A 12,903-nucleotide genomic window follows, 5' to 3' on the forward strand; every position below is an offset into this window, starting at 1 on the left:
TTACTCCCATTTCTTCTGTCAAAAGAAGGCACTAGGCACATAGAGAGTTTTGCTTGGTTTTTTATTTTGTTTTGTTTTTATTTTGGTGTGTAAATCTCTTCCCAATTACCCTGTCTAGAAGCTTCTGCATGTGTTATCCGCTTGCGTGGTCATACTGCCCTCCACATGGCGAGATCTGTGCAATGGGGCTTTGGCAGCTGGTTGGCAGCATGTTGTCCTGCTGCAGATGGTTGTCCTGGCGGGGTGGGCTTAGCCCTCTGCTGAGCTGGAAAAACAGAGGAAAGAGCTTCCAAATCGGGCCAGTCCAGATCTCATCAGCACCTCTTGATCCCGTTTGCTCCCATCCTCCTCCAGCACTGGATGTCGGTAGTTCCCAGGGAGTCTTCTGGTGGAGGCAGCAGAGAAAGAAGTGCAGGCTCTGACCAGGCTACTGAGGGCCCAGCTATGTATCCTGTAAATATTTCTTTGGTTTCCAGATGTTTATCCCTATCCCTCTGTACTATATGGAGGGATATAGATAAATTGTATAATCCTTTCTGAACAGTGAAGGATGTCTTGACCTACAGATCTAGCAGGGAAACAGTCTGCTCAACAGCATGGGGAAGCCTAGCTCTAGTACAGCAGGAAAGTGCTACTCACAATGCACTCAGACATGGGAATAAGTCCCCAAGGGAATTGGTGGAAGCACCTAATTTATGTCTTCTCGAATTATGTAGGAATGTATTTTTTTAGACAATCCTGTATCTGAAAGAATCCTCTGCAGGCAAAAATTGAATTAAGTCCTCTTCAAAGGTTTTTGCTCTTTTAAGAACAAAAGACAGTGACTTAGTGGCATTCCTTGGGCTAAATTGTATCTGTGTGTGTGTGTGTGTGTATTTACATGCACATTTATAAATTCAAGGCCAACACCCAGATGACAAATGTGAGAGTTCTTTCATTATTATTCTTAAAATGCGTCTGTGTTTTTTACTGCGATGCCTGGTAGTACTGTTAATGGTGCTGTGGTTATAAATCTTCCTTTAGGAATTTATTATGTAGTGTAAATGACAATTTCTCCCTTATCTAATTACTGCCTATGCATTTTTTATTTGAAGAGTTTCAAAAATAATTTGGAAAAAAAGAAGTTGGTCTGATTTAAGTGACAAGATGACTTGACAGGATTTATTTCTTTAAAGTACGACTAACAAATTACATTCTGAAGCAAGAGAAGCTTTTATTACAGAACAAAACCACTTTCTGGTTACAAGTAGTAAGAGAAATAACAAGCCAGATATTTTCCTTAGAAAAAAGTTCTAATGAGTATAGGAACTGAGTGTGCAATCTTTATTCATATAGAGTCAAAGGGAACTTGCTGGGGTGGTATGAATGTGCAAGTGCGAGTCCAGTGCTGGATGTGGCAGGACTTAGTTGCAAAAAGCTACTGGCTGCTGTTTACATTTCAAACATTCTCTGAATAAGTGTTGTCACAACAGACAAGCAATTATAGACAATAATGTCAGTAATTTGTGGATTAAGAACTCCTTAAGGATGTGTTGGCAGGGGCTGACAGTAGCTGCTTTTAGCTTGCAACTGTTCACCCTTAGCTGTGCCAGCGAAACTGTTACTTCCCAGAAGCTATTGTGTTCCCTCCGAGGCAGCAAAACAATGGCAGGGGTTAAACTTCTCCCGGTCCTCCCTCCGGTCCCCAGGCCTCTCCAGCAGCTCTCACCCAGACAGCTTAACCTCAAAGAGTCATTTTTAATAGATACATCTATTTATGCATATGCACAAAACAGAAATATTGGCCATTATGTTGAAGTAATGCTGTGCTAGGCTCTTGCCAACAAACCCAGAAAAATCTGATTTTAAGATTCCAGTGCTGTAAATACACCTGTGAGGAATTTCAGCCGAAGGCCAAGCCCCGGCACGCGGAGGCAGAGGGTGCGGGACACGTGCTGACCCTCTGACTCACCCCTCGGGACACCTGTGGCTCAGGACACGCTCCGCACTAGCTTACGCAAAAACATGTAGTGTGTGAAACATGCCATGCTGAGAAAATGTTGATAGTTTTGAGGATCAACAAGCAAGATTCAAGTGTAGTTTACTCGTCATTAAAAAATACCAACATTTAAAAATACAATCCCGAAACACGTATGGTAATGAATACTTTCAGGGACAAATTAAATACAAACACACTTTCTTTGTGCTACTGTTCTTCCGTTTTAATTTCAATATAATGCATTCAGAAAACTCGAGTGTGTTTAGGAAAATGGCTCATGTGATGAGGAGAAATTAATCTTAGGAAGGCTATATATATGTCAAGTAGTGGATGGGTTGGAGGGGTTAGGAAAAAGAAAGAAGGTATTGCTCTCATTAAGTCAAGTTTTTGTTTGTAGGGGAAAAATGTCACAGAGATTCCTTGATAGATTTGAACTATAAAGCTGGAAAATGAAAGGATATTTACTGAGCACCATTAACTTCGTACTTCCATAGGCAGATTTGCCTTTAAACAAAAGGTATCGCATATGCCTCCCTGTCAAGGCCAGCTAAACCTCCAGGGGACTCCGGTCCTTTTTGCTGTTTGTGCTTAGTAATTCAGCACCTTTTCCTGAAGATACTGTAAAAGACCTTTTTAAAAAAAAGCTTATTTCTCCCAGGCGCCACGGCTGGAGGTGAGCTCCCCAGGCGCGCAGGGTTCAGTGGAGGCAGCAGCCTGACCCCGCACGGGGAAGTGGTGGGGTCCTGCTCCCCAGGGCAGGCACCGACCGGCCCCTTAGCCCACAGGGGCTGGCCCAGCCACGGGCACCCTCACGCGAGGTACGGCCAAGGCAGGGTGCCCGGCGCAGGGCTCTCGCTGCAGAGACCTTGGCCGGCATCTCAGCGAGCGAGCCGGAGACAGTGGTTAAGAAGCAGCTCTCCGCTCCCGAGAGTGAAAGTGGCCTTTTGCGCGACACCTCCTTCCCAGACACAGGGACTTGTCTTTTGCTGGTGTTTCGTTGACTCTGGTTGCTTGAGTACACCCTGAAGCAGATGATACAGGCTTGAAGTGCATCTAAGGTTTTAAGAGGCCTTGCTCGGTACTGCCGGTGCCCCTGCAGACGTCTGCCTGTGCCCAAGCAGAGGTGTACCCGATTTCACACCCCCGAAAACGAGGCAGAAGGTTGTGTGTGCCTAGCCAAGCTATTTGTCTTCGTGTGCCTTCCCTCTTCCCAGCACTCCAGTTCCCCGAAGAAGAAATGTCTCAAACGCCCCTCTGCCTGCTCTGCATGTGTCCTGCTCTGGAACACCCTTCGCATGCCCACGCCGGCCGGCCGGGCCCAGGCCACCGAGCGCGGCTGAGCCCAGCCAGGCCCAGCCTCCACCCCAGCGCGGGCGGCGCAGGGCGCCCTCCCTGCGGACCGCAGCCCTCCCGCCCCTTCCCCGGCCGCGCTGCCCCAGCACCGGCCAGCCCGGAGCCCCGACCCCCTGCATCCCCGTGCCGAGGAGGCTTCGCCGCGGCCGCGGGCCGGCCCGGCCGGTGCGGGCGCGGCCGCGGGCGGTGCGGGCGGCCCCGGCAGGAGGCGAGCTGCCGCCGGCCCCGCTGCCATCACGTGGCCGCCGAGTTTTCTCCCCGCAGCGGTATGAGGAAGTCAGAGCCGCCGCCGCCGTCCGCAGCGCGGGCGGGCGCAGCCTCCGCCGCCGCCTCCCCACGGCGCGATATGTGAGTACCCGCGGGCAGCGGCGCCGGGCCGGGCCGACCCCAGCCCAGCCTCTTGCCCGCCCGCTGCGTCCCGGGCGGCGGCGGGGGGGGGAGCCGGGCGGGCCCCGCGGGCTGCCGGCGGCGGGGCCGGGGCTGGCACCTGCGGGGCCGGGAGCGGCCGTGCGGGGGAAGGCGGGGGGCGGCGGTGAGCGGGTCTGGGGGCGGGCCGGGGTGTGATCGCGGGTGCGTGTGGGGGGTGTGCGCGTGTGTGAGCGCGGGGCGGGGCGGCGGCGCTCCCGCGGGGCTGTGCGGACGGCGGCCCCGCGCCCCCCGGCGGCCCGTCCCCGGTGCGGCCCCCGTTCGGACGGCGCGGCTCCCCTTCCCCCGGCAGGCTGGCTCTCTCCGGCATTCGCCTCCCGGCGTGAGGCCCCCGCCGGCGCCGCCGTCCCGATGGAGGAGCCCCCGGCGGCGGAGGAGTGGCAAGGGGCGACCCAGAAGAGGAAGGCCTGGGCCAAGAGCCGGGACTCCTGGCAGGCGTCGGAAGCGGAGGATTTCTCGGCAGCGACGGCGGCGCTGGCCCGCGGCGAGGAGGAGGAGGAGGAGGAGGAGGAGGAAGAAGAGGAGGAGGAGGAGGAGGAGGATCTCGCCGGCGGGGAGCTGCCGCTGGCCGCAGAAGCAGGTCAGTGCCGGGGGGCGGCGGGCCCCAGGGAACCCCGCGGACCGGCAGCGGGGGCGGCCTCGGTGGGCCGCCCCCGACGGACGGGCTGTTACTGACCGTCGGCTTTTCTCTCCTGTCTGCCCTGAAGGCCACAGCGTTCCCAACGAGAAGATCGCGATATGGCTGAAGGACTGCAGGTGGGTGCCCCCGCCGAGCCCGCCCCTGCCGCCCCGCTCCGGCTGCCGCCGGCGGGTCGCTGCGCACACGGGGCCGGAGCCCGCGGCCCCCCACGCGGGGTGTCGGGCCGGGCAGCTCCCGCGTAGCGGAGGGGAGGAGGTCTCGGCGGCGTCCTGTCCCGTGGGTTGGCGTGGGCATCTCTGCGCTCTTGGAGCATGTTTGCCACCGGCACTGCCATGAGCTTTCCTGGAGTACAAGTGCCCGTCGGTTTTACATGGGTTATAGCTTCAGTTGGGGTTACAAAGGGGAGCAATAGCCTATGCACGTATGGCTAGAGAAGAGCTGGCTTTTGGCACCTTTTCTCTCCTTGGTGTCTCATGTAATGAGGCTGAAGACTTTCAACAGCCAAGGAGGAACTCAGTTTAGGGTAAGGAAGGCAGCGTTATTTTGGAAGCTGCTCCATTTCTCACCGAGGGGCTCCGGTTTAAAGCCTCCTGTTGCCTTGCCTGGTTTTTGCTGCAGGTTTAAGGAAACGGAGCTTACACAGCAATGGCCTCTGTGCTTCGGGGTCTTAAAGAGTGATGTGACAATTTAGACTAACTTTATTTATCCAAGTCTCTCTCCACGTCTGCCATATGGACTGACATCCTTAACTTGCGACGTGGTATATATATTCCATGTTTCTGCTACTATGACAAAATACTTCCTCGGTGTTTGGAATGGGCAGACAACATTACTGTTTCTTCGTTCTCAGTCACATAAAAGTGTAAATGGTGCATCCAGTAGCAGCTGCTTTTGTCCTGTCTTTTTTTCCATTCAGTCCTGGCAGCCCTTGGAGACAGAGTTGATGGGGAGAAGCTAGTAATTAGCTTCCCAGTAGTTAACAACGACATTTCAAGACCTTCCCTACTTGGTATTTCTGGTTTCCTTCTCCTTTTGAGAGCAGCTACATTAAGATGAAAATTTACCTCTGAGATTAGCTGTGCCTTTGTGATCTTTTGATCTAGTAAGTGGCTGAGCTGAGCTTACGCCTGTAACTGAAGTGTGGGTTGCTTCATAGCTACAGGGTCCTCAGTATAGTTTTCTTCAGATATCTACAGGCTGTGCCTTGGAGGGGGCGTTGGCAGCTAGACGCTTAAAATCATACTGTATTCCTAAAATACCATGTTCAGACCTGACAGGCTGTTCTTCCCAAATGCCAGAATGGGAGAAGTCTTTCCTGACTTTACCTGAAAACTGGTGTCCTGTTGGTCTAGCAAAGTATATCCTTAAAAATAAGTGTTATGAATTTGGTGCTTTATTAGAAGTACTTTTTGAGCACGGAGGGCAAAAAATGGAGGAGTGGAGGGGAAAGAGGCCCCTGAGGGAGAAATTCTTCCTAATGCTGCAGTGTCACTTCCCTCTGTATCTGCAGGATTTGTGTCTAGAATCTCCCCTGGACCTGTGATCCTTACCATTTCCATACAGAATTTAAGGAGTAGCACAAAACTGCAACTGACAATGTGAACGTTTAATAGATGGTCACAAATCTTGAGTAATAACACAAAGCTTGCAGTTTTATTCATGTGCTCTGGTAACTAACTGTTGTTAAAACTGGCACCAAATGCTTCTGTGGAATGTGTTTGCATCTCTGGCAGTTGATTTCCAAAATATGGTAACCTTATTTTACACTCTGATTCCATATTTTACACATAAGGAAATAAAGCGCGAGTTTACCCTTTTGCTTGTACAGAGATGCAAATTTAGTTAATGCATGTTTGTGAAACCCATTGTGGCCCTTCCACAGAAGTCTTTTAAAGTATAGCTATTTACTGTTGTAAATCTTTTCAGAAGAATCTTGTGTTCTCCTTGAAAGATAAATTTTGCATTTTTTAGAAGATCTCTTAAACCAAGCTATTCAGACTGGAGTTAGCCTCTGACTCTGTAACGTGCAGAGTGCATGCATATACGGTTCATATCTGGGAGGTGCTATCCCAGCTGCCTGGAGTAGTGCACAGTCCCTTGTGTTTTAAAACTGCAGAGTGGTTTCATTTTTTGTATCTAATATAAATGCGAGCAGTAGCTAGTATGTGCAGGAAAATGATTATTCAACTTGGACTGTTATGAAGTGACTGTATGCTTAGAAACCCTGAATTGATTCTCTCTTGATAACAGTGTATATAGGAAAAGAGGACAGCATTAGCAGATGACAGAATAGCCCTACAGATACTACAGTGTGTTGTTTAAAAAAGAATACTTAAAAACAACAGTTGTGAAATTTACAATTGTTGTCATCCCTGAAAATTTTTATTTGTTTAATAACACTGTTTTTGCTGTGGAGCTTTGATTGCTACAAAGTGTGGGCAACATACACAGACTGAGCTTCTGTTTCTGGTCCATCGCACAACCTCATTCTTACGAGTTAGCTCTGTTGCAAAAATATAACCATTACTACAAGTGAATCCCTTACTAAAATAAAGTATTTTCTCTGTTAACATATCTTCTAAAAGCAGTCCTTCCCATTTTGTCTTGAGTTTCTGTAAGCTTTTGTGAAATGTACATCAGAGGAAAATTGGCACTTCTAAAATCTCATTTTCTGGTTTGAGTTGGCAGCAGCACAAAAAAACTTAATATCAATCCACTGCATAAATAGATCTGCTTATAAAATTTATTCCTTTGTTTGTTTCCAAAAGCATCGACAGTATTATAATATGGATAAAAAGATTTACTAGCTGTCCCTTGATATTCATGTTAGCAGTTTGGGGCTCTTATTACTTGGCATCTCTGTGTCACATCTGCTTTGGAGGAGAGAGGAGGGTTCCTAATATCCCAGGCTATTTAACTTGATAGACACATTTTTTGTTTTTTTTTAAAAAAGCCCCAACCAACAGCAAAACAAAACAAAAAAAAGAGCAAGTGTGTATCACACTGTGATAAGAATTATGGAGGCTTAAGAAATGTCAGATGTTACCCAAAGTTTCTGGTTCATTCATGTTTTGGGAATCCCATGCCTTTGAGAAAGCCATCCTTTACTCTCTCCCTGGTACTTTGAAAACGCATTTTGAAGTAATAAGGAAGCTTACAAAGGTTTTTAGTTTTAACTCTTGTAAAGCTAAGACAGGGAACACAAGTGTTTGTATTATACTGATGGAAAAGAAGAAATTTTATCAACTCTGTGGTGACATGTATTATTTTGATTGAGTATATTTAAACCCTGCCAGTAGTACAGGGGATGCGGGAGGTATTTAGGAGCCATCTTCTGTCGATATGCAGGAAGTGAGTTCTTGAAATGCCTCAGAAAGAAGAGATTTTTTGCTTCAAGTTTAAAATAAACACGGCTCCTGGCCAATTTAGGCTTTAAAAGCTCAGGTTTAAACACTTTTATGGCACAGTGCAAAACCCTCGTCCCGTTCCTGAAGACCACCCTACCACAACCGGCAGCTGAGCAAACCAACCTCTGGAAAGAGAGGAAGCCTTGAGGCTGCGTACCCACGTCCCATGGCAATGTGGGCATCGAGAGTTCATTCCGTTCTTTTGTAGACCGATACTGAGATAAGTTATTGCCATATATATTAAAATACAATAATAAATGAGTGAACGCAAATGGAAAACCGTAGGATCCCCTGATCCAGGCACACACCCGCTTACTTGCTCCTTGCTCTGGCTGCCTTCTGATTGCTGTTGGTCTCCACGTGCCACTCCTGCCCGGCCGCCGTGCGAAGGCTGCCGGGACGTGCTGGGGACCTGCCGTGATGCACCTCCGGCAGGGAGACCTCATCTTGAGGGCCCAGCAAGTGGAAGGGTCCCCCAGCCCTAACCTTCCTGAGGGCGTGGAGCCGCTCTGAGGCACAGCCGGCCAAGCTGGCTCGTGGGCCTTGCTGGTGAAAAACATCCTGGCACGGAAAGGCAGAGCTGGCCGTGCTGTTGTCCAGGAGGATTTTTGTGTGGATACTTGCCCCTTGTGTAAACTCGTGTTGTGTCTAGTTCTTAAACGCAAGTTTTTCAAAGGCAGGGGGTATAAGGCGGCTGCGCCTGCGTGCAGCAGTGCAAGCAGGGCAGCAGATGGGTGGTTGACAGGGCTGCTTTTCTGCTAGCTGCTAACATGCTGTAGAGGTGACAGACTTAATTTCTGAAAGAAAATGCCAGCTCCGCTGCTGGCTTTTACTGTTTTCTGCCAGCCAGTGCATGCAGCGCTGACCTCGGCTGTCAAAGTCGCTGCCAGCATGTTTCTACCTTGAAAAGGTAGAGATGGGGAAGTAGCTACCAGGGAAGGAGAGGGAGAAGGATGGGAGCGCACCCGTCAAAGCCAGAGAGTAAACAACTGGCATAGTTCTTACCTCAGAACGTAAGGCTTGTTGTAGTGTGACAGGTTTAGACAATATGCCCTAAGTTTTTTCAAACCCTGACAGGACAGCCAGGCAGAACCTGGGAGATCTGCGCCTCGGCAGAGCCTGTCCTGTCGCCTGAAACACGCTCGCCCACCTGGATGCTCTGGCTGTTTACCTCGGCGTCTCACCGCGGCAGGGCTTTGCTTTGCTTCGCAAAAGACACATCGAAGTGAGCTTGCTCCCTGTCAGCAGGCCCCATGTGGAAAGAGCGAACTGTTTTCAGAGGGGGAAGAAAAAAAAGCTGTGAAGTGTAAGACCTGTTAGTAAGCAGATGCAAACTTTCCTTGCTTCATTTGGCCATGGCACCAAAACAAATAATGTATCAGAGCACTGTTTACTTTCAGGTCTTTGGGCAGGTTTATGTGTTTGTCTAATTAAAAACTCAAATGAAACATGCATAATATAGGCACATAAATCAGCTGCTTTCTCCTTCTCTATGAGTATTATATTTCTGAATTTGTTTTAGGCTTTGAGAGTTAATGCTGCACTACTTAATAGTGACAGGCCTTTGATTAAACATGTTTCAGAGACAAGATGTGGAAACATCCAGCTAATGTCAACAACTGTAGCGTGAACCCAGAGAGGGACTGGACCTGTCATGTTTGCGGTTGCTGTGGCTCCTTTTGGGCACCATGAGGTTCAGCAATTCCCTTGCCCTTTAGGGAGCAGCAATAGCAGGAATCATCCAAATAAGAGCCAAAGTGAAGAGTCTATAAAGCATCAGAACTGACAAGTGATAGCTAACATAGCTGTCAAGATTTTATCTTGTTCCTGATCAGCAAATACAGCTTTTTACCCCTCTCTCCAAGAAGTTTTAAATGGGTAGAAAAATGGCAACAGTTTTTGTCATATAAAATGAGATTGATTTAGTCCAGTCAAAACCCATGATCCTTTTTTCTGGGTGTTTTGCTGAGAAGCCCATGATTTTCCTCGAGAGAGGGCTGCTGACCCCGAAGCTTTGCCACTGACTAGTGCCTGAGCGTTGCAGTTATTATTAACCTGTTTTGTTGTTTTTCCCTACAAGGCGTATTTGTTCAGAGGGCTGGGGATTGTTTAGGAAGTTATTGCCAGTCCTCAGATGTTTGTGCTTTCTGGGGGCGGAGGGAGGGACAACTGCTGCTATCACAAGCTTGTTACACACTGTAAGGAAGGACATGAAGCAGCAAGTTTTTAAAGTAGTATTAATCTCTTCTGTGGTTTCAGAACGCCTCTGGGAGCCTCCCTGGATGAGCAAAGCAATCCTCTGTTGAAGGGTAAGGAAAGGCTTTACCTACTGAAATCTCTTTTGCTGGGAACTGTGCTTCTCTGGACGTTCACCTGAGACCTTGGCTCTTTAGCAGCGGCACAAACCACAGCCTAGTCGGCGTTGCTGAGTTATTCGCACTGTGAAGCAGTTGTGCCCGAGAAATTGGAGAAGCGGGAAAAGACCCTGAAAAAGTCTTTCTGAAGAGTTTAGTAAGCCCTAAAAACACCCCCAAAATGTGCCGAACGGGGAGGTTGTCATTTCCTCTCTGAGCTGGTGAGCATTAGGCAGTCTCTGCCTCTAACAACTCTGGTTGCCACACCTGAAAATTTTACTATCTGAGCAGGTCTGAATACTAAAGTTCAAAGTACAGTGAGAATGTGCAGGTAGTGACAGGGTGCAGAGGAATTACTTGCTGTGCTGGGATTCTTCGCTTCAGCTCTTAATCTGGTACAGGGAGAGAGAGAGGAATGCCTAAGCTGGACTCAGACTCTGGATCCCCCTGGTAAGATGTCTGGAGGATAGATAATGTAGCAGCAGAAGGCACAGATGTGTTGGGTGGTACCTCCAGGTTCCCACTTGCAATTAATTTGCTTGCAGGTTGACTCAGGGATGTTTCTGAGCACAAAACTAAAGCAGTGTTGTAGCCGTTCTCTTTCAAAATAGTTCTATGTTCTCAAATGTAACTTCTCACTTTGTAGTGCGTTTTTAGTGTATGAGTAATGCAGAGATTGTAAATATAGTCTGGTTATGTCCTGTTGTATCAACTGAAGTATCTTGCTAATATCTTTAGTTAAGCTGTTGGAAAGAAAACACTGCAGCATTCTAGTTGTTGAACTGCTAACTGTACATTTTCAGGCATGCTGGTGAGAAATGGAGGAAGTTTTGAAGATGACTTATCCCTGGGAGCTGAAGGTGGGTGTGGCAGGATTATGACTCTCTTTTTCTAGAAAAAAAAAAAATTACTTTCAGTCATCTGATTTTTATTTTGAAAGACAGCATTTCCCTTCTGGTCAAAGGCAGTTGATAAAGCTGGATAGAAAACCAGCATGAAGCACACAGGAAAATGCAGGAGGATTTGCTTTTTGTCTTTATTAGACTATTGCTGGTGTTAAACATTCTGGTCTAACCTGAAGGTCAGAGGCAGCCCTGAATTTGCTTCTGCCTTCTCATTTTAATGCCCACAGTGGCAGCACAGCCTGGAGCACTCACTGAGGCTGTGAGAAAGTGGTTTCTCCTACTTGCTCTTCTTGTCCATGGGTTACTCTTGGCAGCTGTGCATGCCCCACTTCCACTGAATCCCCTGGGAGTGGCATGTGTGGGCTTTTGAAGGGAGGAATGAAATTCTGTCAGCTAAGAGGCAAACCCATTAAGGGCTAAGTGCTTTTAAAAATGAAAAGCACCAAAGCTGAGTAAGTATTTTGGATCAGCCACGATATACACTTTGCTGTTGCTAGCTGCTTGCTTTTTCTCTCTTCCCTTTTTTAAGAGGAAGGAGATGTGGCTGTTCATGGTGGACTTACTTGTTAGAAAAAGACTTTTAGCCTCTCTGTTGATCATGGGTTAGAGGTGTCCATAAACAAACAAACAAACAAACAAACGCATTGTGGATCCTGTTCTAACAGCAACATTCTGAAATAAAATAGCAAAAAACAGTCTCACAAACCAGGTCCTGGGGTTATCTGCAGGATAGGGGATATAAGACAGTATCTGTTTTCAGTGTAAAAAAAAAAAAAAAAAGGCAAAACAACTCCCCTCGTTTAGATTTAATGTTTTTTGAACTACAACTTTTGCAAAGTGTTAGAACTTGTAGAGTACAAAGCCCTTTTTTCCACAGCAGTCTTACCAGTGATGTCAAAGTAGTGGGACAGGACCTGGAAGAACGAAATATCTTTAAAGATTCAAGACTTCTAAGGAAAACAGTTGATCTGATAATGACCTTGATCTGATAATGATGGAGAAGCACTAAATGAGTCCATTACTGCAACAGATTAAATAGGATTAAATTTTCTTTCTGACAGTCTTTTCCACTTGTTAGATTGCCTGCAGTACAAAGATTTCATAGGAAAAGTTTCTTTGTAATGATAATCCAAGCTCTGAGCATGTGGCCAGTAATACAAGAGCCAGTACATTTTAAACCATCCTGCCGCTTTTTTCTTTTCAATTTTTTCCCTTATCATTCCCACGGATTTCTGGTTTTTACGAGCCTTTAGCATGATTTAGGCAGAAGGTCATTTCCCTCCTTTTCAGATTATAAAGGTCCCGATACTAGAATCGCTGGTTGATTTTCCTGGGTAAGGACACGGTTGTTTCTGCAGGGCTTCGTTTCCCATCTGAGAACAAGGGGACAACAGAGCTGTGTGGAGCAGCGCTGCGTGCCCTGCCAGACACACAGCCCCTTTGAGGCGGGTATGAATGGCCTGCCCTTGTGCATCCCTGGCTGCCTGAATCCAGATACAAGCCAGAGCCCTGTGTGAATGGTGCAGAGGGCATCGGGCAGGGTCCTGTAACCCCAGCGCCCTGGTGAGCTGTTAAACCCCATGGTTTAGCTGTTCACACTAGTCACCAGCTAATCCATATAGACAGGCTTACCGTAATCTTACAGGCAAGAATATTAAAAAAAAAAGAGGTGTGGTATCTGTGTTTTGTATACATTTAAGTTTCTTCGTGATGCCTCTGAAAAGAAGAGAGAGGTTTTCCATGTTTGCTCTCTGTGGCTGACTCTACCCCGCTGGCACAGCGAGTCGAGATACCGGGTTTTCCTGGCAGCGTGTTTGTCATCACTTTGCTCTTTTTATAG

General features: G+C 47.9%; 1 protein-coding gene across 2 annotated transcripts in view; it reads left to right on the plus strand.

The window, feature by feature from the left end:
* Positions 1 to 4,281: 4,281 nt before the first annotated feature.
* ITPRID2 (ITPR interacting domain containing 2) overlaps positions 4,282 to 12,903 on the plus strand; it is a 42,756-nt gene continuing 34,134 nt past the window's right edge. The window contains exons 1-4 of one of the 2 annotated variants that reach the window (XM_059820385.1): positions 4,282 to 4,337; positions 4,465 to 4,513; positions 10,064 to 10,113; positions 10,962 to 11,018. In XM_059820385.1, the coding sequence (XP_059676368.1) occupies positions 10,964 to 11,018 (55 nt within the window). In that variant the 5' untranslated portion in view covers positions 4,282 to 4,337; positions 4,465 to 4,513; positions 10,064 to 10,113; positions 10,962 to 10,963. Of the gene's footprint in view, positions 4,338 to 4,464; positions 4,514 to 10,063; positions 10,114 to 10,961; positions 11,019 to 12,903 lie in introns of those variants that run through there. The other variant, XM_059820386.1, reaches the window with a different exon arrangement.

This window comes from Gavia stellata, chromosome 8 (assembly GCF_030936135.1).
Source record: "Gavia stellata isolate bGavSte3 chromosome 8, bGavSte3.hap2, whole genome shotgun sequence".
Taxonomy (NCBI): Eukaryota; Metazoa; Chordata; class Aves; order Gaviiformes; family Gaviidae; genus Gavia; species Gavia stellata.